General features: G+C 40.2%; 1 protein-coding gene across 3 annotated transcripts in view; it reads right to left on the bottom strand.

Annotated features, from left to right (window-relative positions):
• The window catches only part of QKI (QKI, KH domain containing, RNA binding), a 95952-nt gene extending 87690 nt beyond the window's left edge, over positions 1 to 8262 (bottom strand). For all 3 annotated transcript variants that reach the window (XM_012721604.1, XM_012721611.1, XM_012721608.1), the window contains exon 1: positions 8124 to 8262. In XM_012721604.1, the coding sequence (XP_012577058.1) occupies positions 8124 to 8243 (120 nt within the window). In that variant the 5' untranslated portion in view covers positions 8244 to 8262. The remainder of the gene's footprint in view (positions 1 to 8123) is intronic.
• Between the last annotated feature and the right edge of the window lie 11400 nt (positions 8263 to 19662).

The raw sequence follows: 19662 nt of genomic DNA, 5'->3' as shown, positions 1-19662 counted from the left end.
GGAGGGAGGGGAGGGGAGGGAGGGAGGGAGGGAGATGGAAAGGGCAATTTTTGCTCAAATTCAAGCAAAACAAGGTAACAAGGTCCTTTACCTCACACACACTTTGGTCACACCATTAACAGGCATTAAAATGGGCTCCAGTGGTCTGATCATCAGAGGACTCCCCTGTCCATTCCACTTGACCATTCTGGAGGGAAGAACTGGGACTAGCAGGATGCTGTTACTGATGCTTTGCTAAGGCCCAAGAGACAGTGTCCTCTCAAGACAGGTCAAGAGCAGGCCAGCACCTTCAGGTTCCCTTTAAGATCTTACAGAAACAACTCAGAGTTTCTGGAATAGGTGCACCTATGAGAAATGCATCCCTCTCCCTTTTTTTGCACTATCTCCCTTTGAGAAACCTGAGAGATATGGAGACAAGACATCATAATTAAGTATCTAACTGGATGAATCACACATCCCTTTTAACATTAATTTTAACAGAGAAGAAACTAGTAAATGCTTTAAGAAAAATTACTGCCAAAACTGTGTGTCAACTGAGTCTGGAAAACATTTGCTCGGAATCAATAATGCTATCTTTAAAATTAGCTCAATATCTTAACCTGTTATTCTGAATACCAGCTCTTTTAAATATTAAAATATTTATAAAAGAAAGCATCAGCATTTAAATACTAAAGTTTCTCTTTAAATTGTTCAACCTTGAAAAACTGAGGTAAACAAAATTTGTTTATAATCTGTCTTAAAATTTTCTTTGAAGTAGTTTCTATCAGCATCCTATTAACATGTTAAATTTAAAGAGCTAACACTCTAAAACATTTTACAACTCAATAAAAATATACTAACCTTAAAATAAACAACTTGTCTTTAATAGTTTACAGTATAAGCTATCAAAGAAGAGAGATGTTGTTCACCTTCCTTTTTAAATATTATAGCTTCACTCATAATTAAGGTCACACCCAGGCAAAAATCAAGATAACGTAACTACTGAAACAGGAGATAGATTTCTAAGTCATTAAATTTTGATTTATCATGCATTTGATAAAAGGTATAAGCAGTTTAAATCAAGATTCTCAGTTCCTTCAACCAACAAAAGAACCACAGTAGTCAAAAGAACAAAGCTCTAAGCAAAGGCAGCTAAATTAGCCCCTTCTCAGCCCTTCCGAAAAAAGTGCCAGCTCAACAGTGAGGTTGCGTGTTACCATCGTGAGAAACAGAAGAAAACCAATGCCTCTGTATTAATTCAGGCTAGTTAATGTCTGAAGTTTATCTGCAAACCCAGAAAAATTGAATTGAAAGGGAACTTAAAATCATGTTCTCGTACCTCCATTAACAAGGGTCATTAGGAAAGTTACTATGAAATAACTATGTTAATAGTAAGATAGGTTATTACAGAAAACCTTTATTATTGGTCATAGATACCAGGCTGGAACCCTACAAGCTAGGAAAAAAATGTATTTGGAAAGAATGTATCCATCTTACAAAGCTCTGAAAGTATGGGTCGCCATGAGGAGCTAAATTCAAGGCCTATCTTTCAAAAATTATAAATTATTAAAAATTAAAACTTAAACCTAGAGCCATCTTCATGTAAGAGCTCTGCAGAAATCTGCCATGATGTGTCAGCTCCTAAACAAATAGCGCATTGCCCTCCCTGCCGCCGCCCAGGGCCTGCATGGCCAATCTCCCTCACACGTAGTCAGTATCTGGAACCTACCGCGCTCAGCTCCTCACAACGCCCAACAAAACTGTGGCAATTACTGACTCACTGAAACTTCACATATTTTATGTTTAACATACTGAACATTTTACTTGCATTGGAATTAACTCCAAATTCCACTTACAAGAATTCCATGGAGTCAAACAAGGCCTCAGTAACTATACGGGCCCAATCATCAGCTGGGTTGCCTACGTATAACTTTAATTTTCATTCCTGTGTGTCATCTTATGACTAAGTGACAAACAGTTTTAAATGATTTGATGCAGCATCTTACTAGACTGTGGGCCCTTCAAGGATAGGATATTTGTTCTCGTTCATGACAAGAGCCACGTGCAGGTACTCCCAGATGCCATGCACTATTACCAACAATATGAGGTGGGTCTTACAGTTTCATCGACAAGAGAAGCAGATTCTAGAAGGCCAACATACCAGAGTCCAAGTGAAAGCCGCACATTTGCCCCCGGTGGAGTGCACTGGAGCGCTCCCCACTGGGCACAGGGTGGCTTCTGGCGCGCATTCTGGCACTAATGGCACTTTGGGTGCACTTAGCAGCACCCCGGCGGCTACCCGTTAGACTGCCACTGGTACCCCCTCCAAGCCGAGCTAGCACAAATGACCTTTAGCTGCGCCACCATCATGGGCCACCGGGAACAGCACATAAGAGCGGTGGTGGATTGGGACAGCAGCAGAAGGCCCTGCACGTGCTTAAGCAATTTGGCTCCGCTCTGGCAGAGTCACCGCCTGCCTTGAGAAAAGCAGCTCCCAGCGGCTGTTGCCCGGCCCCAGTCCAGGCCCCAGTCCAGCCAGAAGCGCGCTCACCCACCCCGCAGCCTAGATGAACCTCAAAGGGCACGTGCAGCAGCATCTCAGCCCGGGCAGCACGGCCCTCAGGAGCAAGAAAACAGAGCTCGTCAAGGACGCCACTGAGCTCCCAGTAGTGCATTAGATGTAGCAGCATTATTGCGGCCACTGCTGACAAAAACAGCCAGCAAGGGTCTAACTGAGCCAGGATCAAAACCTGGCCCTGCCTGCCTCAAAAACAGACTATTATCTTCATTGTGCCAGAGCTTTTGTTTTTTTCAACTGCATAAATGTTCCCACTCCAGGATGTACCCGGAACAACGGAAGAGTCTACTTTAGTTTTTAAATACATGTTCAGTAGGCTATTCGCATTGCTTCTCATTCTCACATCATTCAGTCACCGATTCAAAGTACTGGGCAGGGCAACACAGAAAGAACACTGCCTCATTTTTAAAACACCGAATCTTAAGACTTTCCACCCCTGTGGGCCCCAGGGCTACACAAAGCCAAATCCAGAACAATGCCCCCATTTAACACTTCTATAAATAAGTTGCCATGTGCAAACACAAAGAAATTCAAAAGAATGTAGCTATATTTTGAAGAATGAGGCTTTCATGCAAATATACATGACTATATCTGCATTAACTACCTATGGGACACAGGTCTACACAGTGGAAGCATAAAAACAGACTGTCAGAGTCCACACCCTTTCTGAAGTTTAGAGTCGGGTAGGACTTCTAGCACATAAGGCACCTGCCAAGTGTTTGACATATATTAACTCACTCAATCCCAGAACCCTGTGTGAGCCAGAACAAGTAATGTGCCCCAAAACACAGAACAAGTAGAAGTCAGCCAGGGCTGTGGGCCCAAGTCCTTACTTTTGACCACCATGCTACACTCCCATCCGAGGCTTTACAGCAAAAGCTCCTTCTAGTCACAGAAGATGAACTCACATGCAAAAGCAAGCTAGCACACAAAAAGGAGGTGGTAGAGAAATCTATGTGATGTCTAAATATATTAAGTGAAGAAACCCAAGAGTAAGACTGCATATTTATTTCATCGTGGCCAATATCTAATTATTAATCCTGAAATAAATCTTTACCCATACTGCCACAATCTGACACAGACTGTTACTTTAATACTATTTTTAAAAATGTTAAGGTGAAATCAAGTTCCAGATATCTACCACACAGAACAGGCACTATTCATTTGGTATGTATTAATAACCTCAAAAAAGAAAAACTGTATCTTGGGCCTCCTTGATCTACGACCGAGTCTCAGGACTATCACCTATAAGGCCTGTGTGCAAGCCCCGGCCAGGAGTGACCCACATGGTGCAGCACACCTCTCCTGGCTCACCCACTGCACCCCTTTGGCAGTGTATTTCAGTAAAACCGCTTGCTCTGGCCCCCCACTCTGGTGAATCCTCTCACCCCTGCACACTTCTTTTATGCAGAAATAAAAACTGTAACTACACACTTCTCAATTTTGTTAAACTTAAAATTCTTTTAACAGAAAAACCAAAGTATTAAAAAAGTTATGGCGATTCCCAAAGTGGTTTCTTATCTGCTTCTTTCTTCCGGTCACATAGGCAAATGTCTCATTAAAAGGCTTGATCAGACAGGCATTTTTGGGTGCCAAGAGTCACTTTACAACGGATACAGTGCCCAAATGTGGGCATCTGGCCTCAAACTCAACACTGCTAAAGTGCCACCTCCCGACTCATTTCGGCTCACTGCCCTTTCCTCACTCACTTCTAGCTTACGAACTGATCAAAATTGTTCTTGACTCTTCCTCACATTGCAGGGGCAGTCTATCAGAAAATCCTACCGGCTCTAACCGGACAGTCTGGGCGGGAGCCAAGCACCTTCAAGTCCTCTTGCTCAAGTCCTCTTCTGCCCCCTACTTGATCTCCTGCTGCCACAGGTGCCCACAGCCCTTCCCAGCACAGCTCTCAGAACAAATCTATTCAGACCCAACTGAGCTCATCAGTCCTTGGCTCCAAACATCTGAAAGGCTCCCCATTTCACTCAGACTAGTATCTACAACCCCTATGGGGGCCTTGATCATACTAGGCAGTATGATCAAGTAATGCTACTCTCGCATGGCACCACACTTTCCCAGCATGCACAAGCCCGAGTCACTGCACTTGCGCTGCTCACTCTGCCTGGAATGTTCTTCCCAGGGATGATTTCCACACTTCCCTCCCTACCTCTCTTACCATGTCTCCACATCCTCTTCCTCTTATAAGAGTTCTTCCTTGATTACACCTAAAAACAGACACCTCCACCACCAAAATCAATTTATCTGCTTATCCCACTGGAATTTCTTCCATAATACTGACTGTACTGAAAGTTGACATTAATCTGTTGTCTGTCCTTCCCCTGAAACGCCTGCTCTGAGGCTTGGCACACAGCTACCTGTGTCCTATGTCAGCACCTGGCAAAGACCCACACACACGGTCACGCTTTAGCCCCAGTATTCTGGTGACTTAAACAAATGGGAGCAATACTTCCCAAATGGGCCCAAGTCAGAATCACCCATAGGGCTTGAAAGGACTCCTGGGCCTCACCACTAGGGTTTCTGGCTCAACTAGTCGGGGCTGGGGCACGAGCGTTTACAAGTCCCCAGGAGGTGTAGGTAGCATAGCTCAAGGGCCACACTTTAAGTATCTAGACAATTTCATGCCATTAAACATCTGTCAAAAATTGTAGTTGACCATAACAATGAATCTGAAAGAAGAGAATGACAGGAATATGGTGAAAACTCCCTCTGGGCCCACACCATAAAATATATCCCTTCTGGATCATGCTTAGTGAAATAAGCCAGAAAGAAAAAGAAAAATACTGGATGGTTTCACTGCTCACAGCAGGAGCATAAAGGACGGGGGGGTGGGGGGAGGGAATAACAACAACGAAACAACAACTATATACCACAGACATTTTATGGGGGTGGAGTGGGGAATGGGATAAAAAATGGGGGGCAGGGGGAAGGAAGTGCACTGGACTATGGTGATGGCACAGGGGTGATTTGGTGACGGGAAGCCCACGGGGATGACAACTGAGATGGGAAAAGGCACAAAATGATGTAAAAATAAACTACTATATTATTTTTTTAAAAAAAGGTGGAGATGAAGGAATAAGTCACAAAACTGATACTATGTTGTGATAATGTGACTAATAATAAGAAATATTTGGTGTGTAAAATGTGTATATATATATATATCCCTTCTGAGTGCATGCAACATGTCCTTTAATAATGTAATACCAATTTATTTCATCTCTAAGTAGGAGAGTTTTTTAACGAAGAGGGGCCTCGCAGGTTATTTTTATATTTCTATCTCATATGATAACACACATTCTATTGATCATTACAAGTGCTATTTTTTTTTAACATTTATTTATTTATGCATACAGAACTGGAGTGCAGGCCAGAAGTGAGGGAGGTGAGAGTACAGGGACAGAGCGGGGAGCAGAACAGGCAGACGGACTGGAAAACACTACTGAGGGGAGCAGCGGGTCAGGAGAGGTCTGCCGCGCCAGGTGGGTCACTCCCTGGCCGGGGGTTGAACTTGTGGTTGCAGTGGCTTCAATAGCTTCTTAGTGCTATGCTTTAACCGTTGTGCCACCAAGGAGTACCATAGTGTTTTTTAAAGATTTACTTATACATACAAGAACCGGAGTGCAGACTAGAGATGCAGGAAGGTGAGAGGATTCACCGGAGACAGAGTGGGGAACAAAACAGGCAGATCCACTGAAATCCACTGCTGAGGGGAGCAGCAGTAAGACAGGCAAGGTCTGCTGCGCCCTGTGGGTCACCTCCCTGGCTGGGGATTGAACGAGTGCTGCTCAGTGGCTATGGACAGCTTCATAGTGCTGCCTCTTAACCTCCTGTGCCACCAAAGAGGCCCTAGAACTGAAATTTTAACCTTTAGAGTTTCAACAAGCACATAAGAAGTAGTCATCCTTCAGGAGATACTGAAACAACAGGCTTCAGTTCCCAACAGCTGCCCCAAAGCAGCTCTGCACCCTTTGGAAACATCCCAAAGCCCACGGAGCCCATGTGTAGACACTGCCAGTAATGGAAGGTGGTCCGAAATCCACTCTCCCTCCTCACAATCTGAAATTTGAAGGTAAAATCTGAGACACTTGTACATTGCGTGGAGGGCAAGGCTGTCAACAGACAGGCTCCAAAACCCCACTGCTAGCTCCTCAGAGCCTGTTCCTGTCTGACCAGAGGTTTTGTTCTCTAGTTCTTCCTTTAATCTTTGGTATAACACCCAATTATAGTCCAACAAGTTCTTTCCTCACCTCTACTGTCCAGAACTATTTGTATATTTGCAATAAATAAATAGATAGATAGATAGATAGATAGATAGATAGATAGATAGATAGATAGATAGATAGATAGATAGATAGATAAATACCCCAGTAAATGCATTAGCTTTAAGGAAACGTGTACTGGAAACGCAACTTGTGAAATACGAAAGCTTTCCCCATTAATTCCCACACATGACATTCATTTCCCATGTCCAAACAAGTATATTGTCCACATTATCAATGCACATACCACAGTTTTTAACCTTAAAACATGAACTGCTTCTTGTACTTCAGAAAGTCCTCTGCAAATTAGCAGGAAGTCACCAATTCCTCATTACTTATTCAGTAGGAATCAGCTGTCTACTACATGTCAATATTATGCATACTGAATGTAGCAATGAGTAACAAAAACAGGGTTATGTGGTTTATATTCTGTGAGGGTGACAGAAAAATAAACAGCGAGAAAAATACCAGAGAATAAGTATTATGGAGAATGGGAAACTTAAGCAAAATAGTTACTCAGATGGCTTTTAGATAAAAAGCCAAGGGAGGCTCTCTGAGGTGACATTTAAGTTAAAATCTTAATGACAAGAAGAAACCAGCCAGTAGAGATGGGTGTACAGCTAAAATAAAGGTCCTTAAGTCAGGACCAACTTACATATAAGAACGAATGTGGCACAGTACTTTGAGGAACTCACTTAAGAAGTGAGAGAGACAAGAAGGACCTTATGTACAATTTGGACCAATTTATAAATTAATTGGCACGTTAACTAGTAGCAAGGAGGTTATTCACAGCAAGCTATTTATAAGAAGAGCTGTTGAGCAAAATACTAAGATGAAAACAAAAACTACAAAATACACTGATTTTCATTAAAGATGTTAGCGTGACAGGTGCTAACTTGGCTGCCAGCACCGGCTCTCTTCTCATACTGAAAAGATGACGAGCACAGATGCTGGCTTCTCTGCAGCCAGGTCAAGGAGAACAGACTTATGCTTGTGCTCTGACATTCTTGGCCAAGTCCTCTCCATAATTCCAGTCCCAAATTATAATCTAAAACCAAGTCTTTACTATGTACATTTCCAAAAGCAAGAGTAGCATTCAAATGAAAATACTTTATAAAATTTTTTTAATTATCCATGCCAAATTATTTACACTCCCAGTTTCATGCACAAAAATATTTTTCAGTGGTTGGCAATGCTTTAAGCAGTTACCACCGGCTAGATCTCATCCCCAAATACATCAAACAAACAAACAAACAAACAAAAAGAATGAAACAGCAAAATATACTTACATCTGGGTATTCCTTTACAGGCACATAAAGTTTCTCTTGCAACTGAACAATAGGTCCCACAGCATCGGGCAACTCTGCACTCCTTTTCTCTGTACTGCCATTTAATGTGTCATTGTACATGTCTTTCCGTACTCTGCTAATTTCTGTTAAAAGTAAAAATTTTAAATGTGTTAGACAAAAAAAATATTCTTGCTAATCAAGGAGAAAAAAAATAAAGAGGGTGGGGGGGATTTCAATGGTAAGTGTTAAAACTCAAAGCAGCAAAGAATTGTTGACCTATTCTGTCATTCCCTAGGTTAGTTCTTTATTTAACCAAATACAATCTTAGTTAATTTCTACCAGAAACCAAATTCATACCAACCAAACCATTTACTGTAGTAAACCTAACTTGGGAGCCACAGTTCCTACCCACTGTTATTTTACCTAATTTTCTCCAGGCCTATATGAGGTCAGTCCTTATTCCAAACAAAAGCTTCAGTCAATTAACTATCATCAGAATGTGTATCAGACCAAACTAATACTCACGTTCTCTCATACTTCAGAATTAATCTATCCAAGTGAGATTTAAATTGTGTGTTCCATTAGCTATTTTAGGTATGGGGGGCTACTGAAAAAAATGTTCAATAGAAAGTGAGCTCAATAAAAAGCTGAGTCTGATACATATTCTTAGGGGTTTAAGGTGTAGAAACGGATGTCTTAAAGCAGGTCCAGGGAGAAGAAGGACTGAAGGACGCTTGTAAAAGCAACATCTAAGGGCTGATGAAAAGATTCAAGTCAAGTAGAAATAGAGGTACATAGGAAAACTAAGGAAGTGTCAGATTTAGGGGCAACATTATCAACAGTGTCAAATGTTGTAAGAACACAACAAGGAACCTTGAATGCAACCACTAACCCAGCAGTTGATCAGAGAAGATTCAAAGCAAAGAGCAAGGGAATATAAGAAAGCACAGATAACTAAAGTCAATATTCTCTAAGAAAAAGAAAACACTATTCATTCTCAGGTGTAAATATACTTCTTTTACAAAAAGTATGAGAATAGATTTCAATGAATCGAGTCTCACATATTGATTCTTTCAAGAACTCTCTTAACGCTCCCCAGTGTGTTAAAGGCTAGGCCCCGACCACTGAAACCCACTGTCTACCAATGGCCGCCGTGGTCACGGTGCTAGCTGGGCACCTCTGTAACTGTCTCTCTACACTAGACATTGTGTGCAATTTGATGAAAAGGTTTGTGTCCATTAGTGTGTAAAAATATAGTATTTTGCATGCTTTCCAAACATGGAACATGAATGCAATGCTATTTAAATAACTACCAAATATAAAAGCATATTTTAATTTCCTTAGCTAGTTATTTAAATCATTTTCAATTAAAAAAAACTCAACATAGCCAAAAGGTTTGATCAAAGGTGTTCGTACCCAGTTAAAAGGTCTTAATCAGCAACACTACGACGCTATATGTTCTGCCTTGGTAATGGCAATTATTTTACAAAAATTTCATCTCAACAATTTGCTTGTCAAAGCTTATCAAATGTTTACCTTTGAATAGTAAAAGACTATTTTTTAGAAATCAAAGATTTTTAACTACACTGTAAACAGAACACACTTTCTTAAATCTTTTTAGACCTCTTAAGTTGTATAATGAAGTCTTCCAAAAGATGTCAGTATGAAATTAATGTTTGTTAAATTAGCATTTGACAATTTTTTAGTATTAAGCCACCAAGAAATAATTTTAGCAACAATTTACGTAATTTTATTTACAATCACATACACAAGAGGGTATTTCCTCTTTACAAACTGCCCAGTTCTTATTATGAAGTCAGAAAAATACTGATTTTTAAAAATCCTAACAGCTTAAAATCCAGGTAAATGCGTTTATCAAACTTAGAAAGCCCAAGGGAATCAAATGTAAACAAAATTCAAATCACAATACTACGTTAAAAATATATACATATGGGTCCTCCCTGGTGGCGCAGTGGGTTAAAGCACAGTACTAAGAAACTTAAGTCACTTCCGCATGAGTTCAATCCCGCCTGCCCTAGATCCTGGAGGAGATCCGCATGGCAGACCTCTCCTGATCCGCCCGCTGCTCCCCTCAGCAGTGTCCTTCGTCGATCTGCCTGTTCTGCTCCCCGCTCTGCCGCTCTGTCTCTGGTGGATCCTCTCACCCTCAGCATCTCTGACCTGTACCCCAGTTCTGTATGAATAAATCTTTAAAAAATAATACAAACACATGTACCAAACCCAGTAACCTCTCACATATCCAATCAAAAATTTATTTTTCCTTAAAGCAAGAAGTACTCCTACCATGTCTCTTTTATTCTCTCAGACATATCACTCAATTTAATAACACAAATTATATACAAGATAATACTTATGGGAATGAAAAGATGATTAAGGCAGTTCCAGTTCTCAAGGAATACACGCGCTCCCTGGAGTCTAACCAGATGAGTAGGACTTTTGTCCACAGCACTTTTCTAGCCAAGAAATCACTAGTACTTCTTGGCATGTTATTTACAGCACTTAAGTGGGACAAGTTCTGATTCCAGTTCAAAGAGTAGCTGTATGATTTTAGACAAGTATCTTATAGCCTTGCTGATCCTGTACTTTCTATAATTAAAGAGTCTGTTAGGACTTAACTGAGTCCATTGGTTTCCAACCATTTATTAATTTCCTACATTAAAAAAAAAAACATGTTTTTTTAAAAAGTTGTCTCTGGGAGGGAGCACAAAAATACTAAGACAGTGGATGACAGGTGTTCTGGTGTGCTAGGTCAGCAATACATAATACAAATGATGAAAACATCAAACCCCAACTTAAAAAAATTTAAGTAAAAGAAGTCATCCTCTCTCCAAGGCTTTTCATCCCATTAGTGCTGGCAAGCAGAACTCCTTTTAGTAGTTCCCTAATATGCTTATATGATCGCAGCCTATCACAAAGCATGCCATGTGGTATATGGGTAATGATCAAACGCCTTCATAAACAGTGAGTTCATTTATAAAACACAGGAACGTTTCGTTTCTAACAGGTGGTGTATGAAACAATGCGTGACAATTTTTAAATGCCCCCTTGTCTTCACAGTGCCTTCATCAACCTGCAGCCATGCTTCAGAGAACGCGAGGCTCGGAACCATGTGTTTAATTACCATGTACGCAAATGCCCTTTATAAAAGTAACACCAAAACATCCCCAATATCGAGACATCTCTGAAGTCTTTAAATACTACAAAGTTTACTAAAGCAGACTCTCCTGAATCTTCTCCCACTGGTCCCCACTCAGCTCTTCGAAGTTTATAGTCTCTTCAAGCTGTAAGATGACAGGGCTTTATCCCCTCTGCTGGTCCAGACACACCTCCATTGGTCTACCTCCTTTTACAGGGAACACCTGGGCCACGCCGTCCTGCCCCAGGGTGTGCGGATCCAGCCTGCCCACTGTGGTCTGCTGGCCAGGTGCAGTCCACTCCTCATCATTCCATAGTCCCACAAAAGATACCAGTAGGTGAGTTTGCTTTCTTTCCTGGGTGTTTTCTACTAGACATATCCCTTCAGACTAATGTAACCTACCAGCTGATGTTCCTTGGGGTGTCTATTCCAGAGTCAAGGATCGAACTGCTGTCCCCACATTGCAAACTTCTCCAGCCTGCACACCACCAGGAAATCTCACCCCCCCCTTTTTAAAGGTTTATTTGTGCATACAGAACTGGGGTACACAGGGGTATACAGAGGCAGGGGTGGTGAGAAAATTCATCAGAGACAGAGTGGGGAGCAAACAGGCAGATCGAGGAAGTACACTGCTGAGGGGAGCAGCGGGCGGGTCAGGAGAGGTCTGCCACGCCCTGTGGGTCAACCTGTGAGGCGGGGGATTGCACCTGCACTGAAGCTGCTGCGGCCAGCTCGCAGTGCTGAGCTTTAACCTGCTGCGCCACCAGAGAGGGCCCAAATTTCAAATGCTTTCCAGGTGATGACCTGTTTTGTGATCTGTGTGCAGTGCCGTCAAATTTAGAACTAAATCTTTCCGTTTGGGGGAGAATCATCTTTCCAGCACTCAGCTTCTCTCATTTTCCATGTTTTTATGACTTGACATTCTGAGATCACATTTTATCTAAACTTCAATACCCTGAAAACTATTTTTGTTTGAACCTGTAAACTTTGTTCATTATTCTATTTACTACTGCCTCACTTTCTCTGCTTTATCTTTTTTCCTCACAATTCCAAACTCAAGCTCAATTATTAGTAGATTTTCCTCCTAAGAATGACAAGTCACTGTACTGTTCTACATTAGTCGTTATGTGACCTCTCCATATTATGTCATCTGCCTTAAGCTTTTTTCCTTTTAACTCACCTAACTGTAACATAACTAAAGTGTTGTTTTAAAATCATCCTTGTGTTCCATAAACCTCAGCTCATTTTTACCTTTGGTTTTTCGATCATCACTACTTTCATTTCATCTGAATTACTGTGCAGTTGTCACACCCACCCTACTGCCACCTTCAAATTGTACATCTTCTAAAACCTGAATTATTGTATGAACAAACTGATAACTACAGAAAAGGACATCAGAACTAAGGGAGAAATGATGAAATATTAAATAAAGGATAGAAAAGTACAGGCTGAAGATCCTAAACTAAGAAGGTAAAAACACTCATCCCCCAAAACAGATTAGATTTGAGTAGATTGGGTTGGGTTGGACTGGACTAGACAATTAGACTGACAAAGGTAGAGGGCTGAGGGAGAAACTGGGAATACATCAATTCAATACTGGATTAAAATATAGCTCTACTTTACATTCTTTTTTGGGAAAAATCAAAAGCCAATTTTTTTCCTTAAACCAAGAAAATAATGAAATTTTCAAAAGTACCTACTAACCTGGAACAAAAATAATCCACTGATGACATACAAAATAATAGAACAAAATGCATGAAAATTATTTTCAGGATTTGTAACAATCTAAAAACAACTCTCTAATACATTGAAACATCTTTCATAGGAGACATAATTTTATACACCCATTATTGTGGCTGCTAATTCCAATAGCTCAAACAACTATGTTAAAGTTATAGAAGTATGTATATCTTACTGGGATACCTTCCCGGTTTTCCTGTGTAGCTTATAGTTAAATCCTTCCAATGAAAAAATTGACATCATTGTAATACAGTTGGAGTTAAAACATAGGCAAAGCAATGAAATGATTACATTGCCATTTGATTACTGCTTTATTTTTTATTTCATATTCCACATTAACTTATTCAGTAAAATAAGAGCCAACAATGCATAAAAATACACATGCTTTTATTTACATGATATAAATTTTATATGTTAAGTTAAAATGACAACTCCCATCATTTCAACTGAAGTTGAAATGTTCTCTATCCCTTTCTCACTATCCAAAACCCACCTCTGGCTGGACAGTAAACTGGCACACGTAACACAAAAAGGCAAAATAAGAGTTATTAATTTAGGGACTACTTAACAAACTACTGGCCTCTACATGATACTCATTAACCATAAAACAATATTAGCAGCCTATTTATAAGTGAAGAGTCACTGCCACTCCCAGAAGGTTGTTACGTATCCTCAATACAGTGTTTTCTGAAGAAACCTCTAATTCAGGGTTTACTAAATACAAGGAAAGTTTTAAAGATATTCTGAGTAGAGAAAAAAAATCCCAAGGAAGAATGTGCAATTATTTCACCATACTCATTTTAAAAAGTCACATCCACAAAGTACAAGCAGTAAATGGATTCTTTCATTTGCCATTTAGTGGAAAGTTTTGCTTACTCAACCAACCAAGTTAGTGTGATTTAATTTTGAAGCAACTGCACTGCAACTGGCAAGAGATGGGACCTTACCTTGGGGGGGTCAAACTGTACTTTAGAACTCTAAGCAAAACTTAAGACTACATAATTTAATTCAATTATCAAGTTTTCTAAATTGGCAAGTTTAACGTGCAAAAATGTGAAACTTTACATTAAAAAATACATCTTATAAAAATATCTATCCTATCATGTGTTCCTGGCAGCGGTTTTGTGCCCTGGAAGGTATTTAACAGTGGCAAGTGGACCTTCCTGGAAAGGGTCTTGTCTATTATACGGCCTAATTTATACTAAGTAGGTACGTATATTTTCAGATAGACAAAGAGAAGAAAAGAATGAACTATCAACAGTTGTCATCTCTGAAAGGATTTAACATGGCTAGTTAGCTTTCACATTACAATACGAATTTCATTACAATAATCATTAAGAAAACAATGATTTTGTCACTGGTGGATATAAAGCACTTTAAAGCCAAAATACTGCTTGTGATACTGGATTTCCTATACAGATATAGTACAGAGTAAGTCACTAATTCTAATTCTAAAAATAAACCACAAAGACCTATTTTTTCTTTTTAACAGGTTGGAACCTCCACCATGCTGTGATTTAGTATAAATTAGTAAGTGATCCTCACTAGAATATGAAGTACAATGTATGCAGGAAGGGAGAGAAGGCAAAAGCAGGAAGAGGCGGAGGAAAGGAGGGAGAAGAGCGGTCAAAGCAATGGAAATGGGAAGAGCAAGAATAAATGATCAAAGCTTGAAGGCTAAAGAACTCGCCCAAAGTCAGGACAAGTCATACAAGCCTATTTTCTCATAGACAAAACTTCCATAGTAAGGAGCTCTTACAACTCTCTTTGACAGTAATTAGGGACTGGAAAGTAAAAACTGGAACAAACAACTACTGGCTTGCCTCTTGCTGTTCTGTAACAAGGACAGTCCCAGCGTGTTCACTGTTCCACCAGTCACAGAGGAAGTCTGCAGTCTTCCTCTGGTCTCTGTGGGGGAGGCTGAGGCCCAGGGTGCCAGGGAAGACACTCTGGAGTAACTGGATACTGTTGCTGTACGAAGATTGAAGCGGCTACCAGAAAGAACAGACCAGAATGGTGGAAAATATTTCTTGTAAGTGACCAGAAGATACTATTTCATTGGAATTGACACCCTACACCTCATCAAACTTGGATTTTGCTTTGAGGTTTTAAATCTGGTTAGTCTGACATGTTAAAATTAAGTATTGCTTAATAATATCCATTTTACTCATTATATTAAATTTATATTTACATTTGCAGATTAAGTAACCTCCTCAAGAAACATCTGTCAAGATCTGTTGACAAGGACGACAAGCTGAAAGCGGACTACAGAAAGGAAGCATCCAGAGGGGCCAGAGGGTGGAGGCCGGTAAGAACAAAGAGGGAAGGAAGCAAAGTGGACTGTGGGTGATTTGGTGGCGGACGTGTTACGGAGGCAATACCTGATGGGGTCAGCCAAGTGGTACCGCCATTAAAAATAATTTTTCTAAAGAAATGTTTCTTAAAGAATATCTAAAGAAGACATAACAGAAAATCTACAGATATTACCAGAATCCAGGTAAAAAGTAATACTTGGTAATCTAGCAATTTTTATTGACAACTTTTTTCCAAGCTCCTTTAAATGTTTAATCAAATTATTAAGTTCTAAAAGACATTTTCCTATAAATTATAATTTTATAATCCTAATAGTAATGGATTATAATCCATGAGACCAAGGTGATAGAAACAAATTCCTGGGGAAGAGGAAACAGAATTTTCTCACAGAATTCCAGTGAACAGATATCAAAAGAAAGATGAATACAGAAAGTCACCACCTCAAAGACCACGACTGAGCCTCCATGGTGGCCTACAAATTAAGTCTCAGTACTATGACCCCTGAGGCCTCAGTTCAAACCCCCAGCCAGGGAGCTGACCCACAAGGCACCACAGATTCTCTGTCTTGCCCACTACTCTCCTTAGCAGTGTGTTTCAGTAGATTTGCCTGTTTTGCTTTCCACCTAGTGAATCCTCTCAACCCCCCTACATCTCTGGCCTACATCCTATCTCTTCTACACACAAAAAGAAAGGAAAAACAATAGCTAAAATTATTACAGTCAAGAACCATTCAATGGATACAAACTGGGTAACCAGTTAGCATCTTAACCAGGTGTTCAAAGTTAGTATTACTGAGAAGGGGATATACATCTGTGATTTCATGGCAAAAATGAATAATCAATCTAATGCTGAAAAAATAGGGGGAAAGCCAAACTGTAGAATATTCCTTAAAATAGCATCAGTAATCTTCAGTGGTGTAAAGGAAACAAGTCATGAAAGAATATGGCACTGTCTCAGATCACAGGAAACAGAAAAGACACGGACGTGAGATCCTGGATTGGAGGCGAGGCCAGGAAAGGACATCTGAGTAGAACAACTGGTGGGATCTGACTCAGGCCTGCAAGGAGACCTGGCACTCCCCCTCCTGATGCAGGGTGGGCGTGCAGGAAGCCGCAGGGCTCTCAGCCAGTCTCAGCATGGCCAGGGTGCTGCAACCCTAAGGGGTGTGCTGTGTTGTCAGTGTTTTTTCAACTTTGTGTTTTGTGTTTCTGAATCACACCTGTCGACAAAACACCCATCTGTTTCTCCTGCTTTGGGTAAGGAGGAGGAGGCAACTTCCCTGAGATGAAACTCAAGACAGCGGTTCAACTGCAGGCTTCAGAGCGTGTTTAAGGTGTTTGTTTAGGGCTAAGCCATGATGGTCATTCAGCAAGTTAGGTTATTAAATGCATTTTCAACTTCGGGTGGCCATCCTCAGTCCACGATGGGCTATGAGGCAGTAATCCCACTGAAAGTCAAGGAGCAGCTACAGGTTCAGAAAGTGTAACAGGTACACTAGTGGCAGAACTATATTTCCTACATTTTTACTGCCTCTCAAAGTAGATGTTCTACTATCACACATTAATGGCATGGAAAGCAATGAGTTTTTAAGAAGAATTTAATGAGTTTTTAAAACCAAAAATACAGCACACTTTTTGAAAGCATACAGTCTTGTAAGAATGGAAGCTATCATTTAAAACATTACCAAAACAATCCAACAAATACCACCTGTACCCAACTTTTAAACAAGTCACCCTGACACATTCAAAACCAAACTTGTGACTTGAAATCTCAGAAAATGGCCAAATCCATTCTCATACTTCCTATGAAAACCCACCAACAAGTACTGTGTATTTACTTTAAGAACACATCTCAAATCCCCATCTCAATCCTTTCCTAACTACAATCATCTCTTAACTTGCAACTACCACAGTAACTGTGGCTGCCCTGTCAGTCGAGTCTTCATTCTCCAGTTTGCCTACTAAAACCCATGTGGCCATGGCATGTCACTACCCTGTTCAAAGTCCTCTAAATGGAGCTGTACTTAAACTTTTAGGTCTCAGCACTTCACACTTTAAAAAAATTACTACAAGGAGCTTAAAGAGCTTGTGAAAGTTACAGTACTAAAAATCTAAACTGCAAAGTGAAATTTTATTCATTTTTAAAATCTACAGTAGACCCCTTACATGTTAACAAAAAATATGTAATGCAAAGTAATATATTCAACGAAACAAAATAGTGAAGAGACATTGTTTAACATGTTTCACAAATCTTTTAAATGTCTTTCTTAACAGAAGATAACTGTATTCTCCTGTTACAGTCACACAGCACTCGGCCTCTGGAATGGCCCCTGCATACTCAGGAGAGAATGAACATGAAGAAGTCGATTCATTATCATTATTGAAAAAACAATCCAGCCTTGCCGACTTCACAACAGAATGCTCAGACTACATTTAAGAACCGCTGCTCCAGTGACTGACCATGAAGGTCACTAGAAAAGCCCAGGTCCTCGCAAAATCTAAGAGGACCCACACCATCTACTGGGCCTTGCCTCACACTCCACCCTTTCTGGCCCACTCCCCTAATCAGTCCACCCTTCTCCCTTTCATCACAGATTCACCGGCAAAGGCCTCCCAGTTTTGCTTTCTCGTCCCTCCATAGAAAGCTGCCTCCCAACAACACTATGGGTCACCCCATCACCTACTATAAGCCTCTGCGCCATGTCAGTCTCTGAGCCAGGTCCACCACATTCCCTACGTACCCCAGCATGTCCCAATCCACCCAGAAAACTCCAGCCTCTAGCTTATACTTCATGACTCACTCATACACTGCCTAAGAAAGGACAGAATGTTTTATTATCTGCTACATTAGAAAGTAAACTCAAAAAGTGAAGGCAGATTTGGTTTTGCCTTTTGCTACATTTGCTACAAGTAGCGCCTTGAAATAAAAAACAAATTTTATTAGAATTATTAGCACAAGATTATACACAAAATTACAAAACACTCAAAATCTCACCCAAACATCTACAAGTTATTTGTTTGACAACTTACTCATTCCCTTTATAGTAAGAGAAATGCATTCTGTTCTCAAAATGTCCTCTTTGCAAAAAGAGTTCACTTTCTTTATTCTGTATTTGCAAAAATTCAAAAACACTTGACCAAGAACATATTGATGCATTACATCAATATTAATAATTCTATTGGAACTCAGATCATATGAGAAGATAAAAAAGCACAAGTACCTAAAAATGATTGATCTTACCTTAAAAAATACCTAGCCCATTAAAAAAAGCTCCCCCACAGGAAGATTGCACCAGAGCCAGAGGGGTCATAAAGTTTCAGTCCTCACTTTTTCATTATCTATAAGGACAAGTTAAATAACTCCATACCTAAACTTCTAAGCCTGAAAAGTCCTGTACTTGAATAACAATTATTTGTAGCGTTTCTGGCACACCATATCTCAAAAAGCAGCTGTTAGTCTATGGTACAGGCACTGGACTGAGGGTATGCTGGTGTGCTCACCACTTTTCTAGGAGTAAGAACTGATTCTATGTACATAGATTAAAGGGTCAGAAGTGACTGAAAGATGAAGCTTGGTATCCTGAGATATAAATACCTGGATCTAAACAATGGACCAAGTATAAAGTTCTCTGGCTTCCTTTGGGTCCATAGCTGGGAAAACCAGATGTTATTATGAAGGAAAGGAGAATAAAAGTGGGCAAAAATATGGATTATAGTACCAGTCTAATGTCACAGAGTTATGAGGATGAGTCTGATCCATGAGAAGAGCTTAAAATATATCCCTCCTGGCCCTGAACGATTTTTTCCCCAAATCTTAAATTTCCTGACTTTTAATCCCGTATTCGTACTGGACTATTTTTGAGTGATACCTACGATACACTAGTGGCTGGTCTTCTTCCTCAAAGATACTTCATTTATTCGAAAAAGTCTCAAAGATAGAGGTCAACGAACAGTTGTGTATTTTAGAGAAGCTACACTGAGGTTTAAAGAATGCAAGTAACACTGTGAATTTGTTATTTGTCCCTGGAAACCAAGACATGTATTTTCCCCAAAGAAAAGGCCATGATGAGCAGAATTTCAAGAAAAGTTTTATCTTCACCAAGGCCTGATATAAACCAAAATCTAAAAAAAAAATTCTATTCAAAAGCATCCTCTACCACCATCACCACTCGGAAATGAGTGAAATTCAGTCACTGGAGATAAGGCTCTCCCTAAAGGTGTTTTAAATCCAAACACACCTAGGTAAATTAAGCAAAGCATTATTTACCATCTTTAGTAAGATAACGCAATTATCACAGACAACAGAGCAATAAGAGGTACATTGGCTACC

The sequence above is a fragment of the Condylura cristata genome, unplaced genomic scaffold (assembly GCF_000260355.1).
Source record: "Condylura cristata isolate star-nosed mole 26May11 unplaced genomic scaffold, ConCri1.0 scaffold00001, whole genome shotgun sequence".
Classification (NCBI taxonomy): Eukaryota; Metazoa; Chordata; class Mammalia; order Eulipotyphla; family Talpidae; genus Condylura; species Condylura cristata.
Note: the sequence above shows the minus strand (reverse complement) of the source record. Positions and strands in the feature narration are given on the sequence as shown.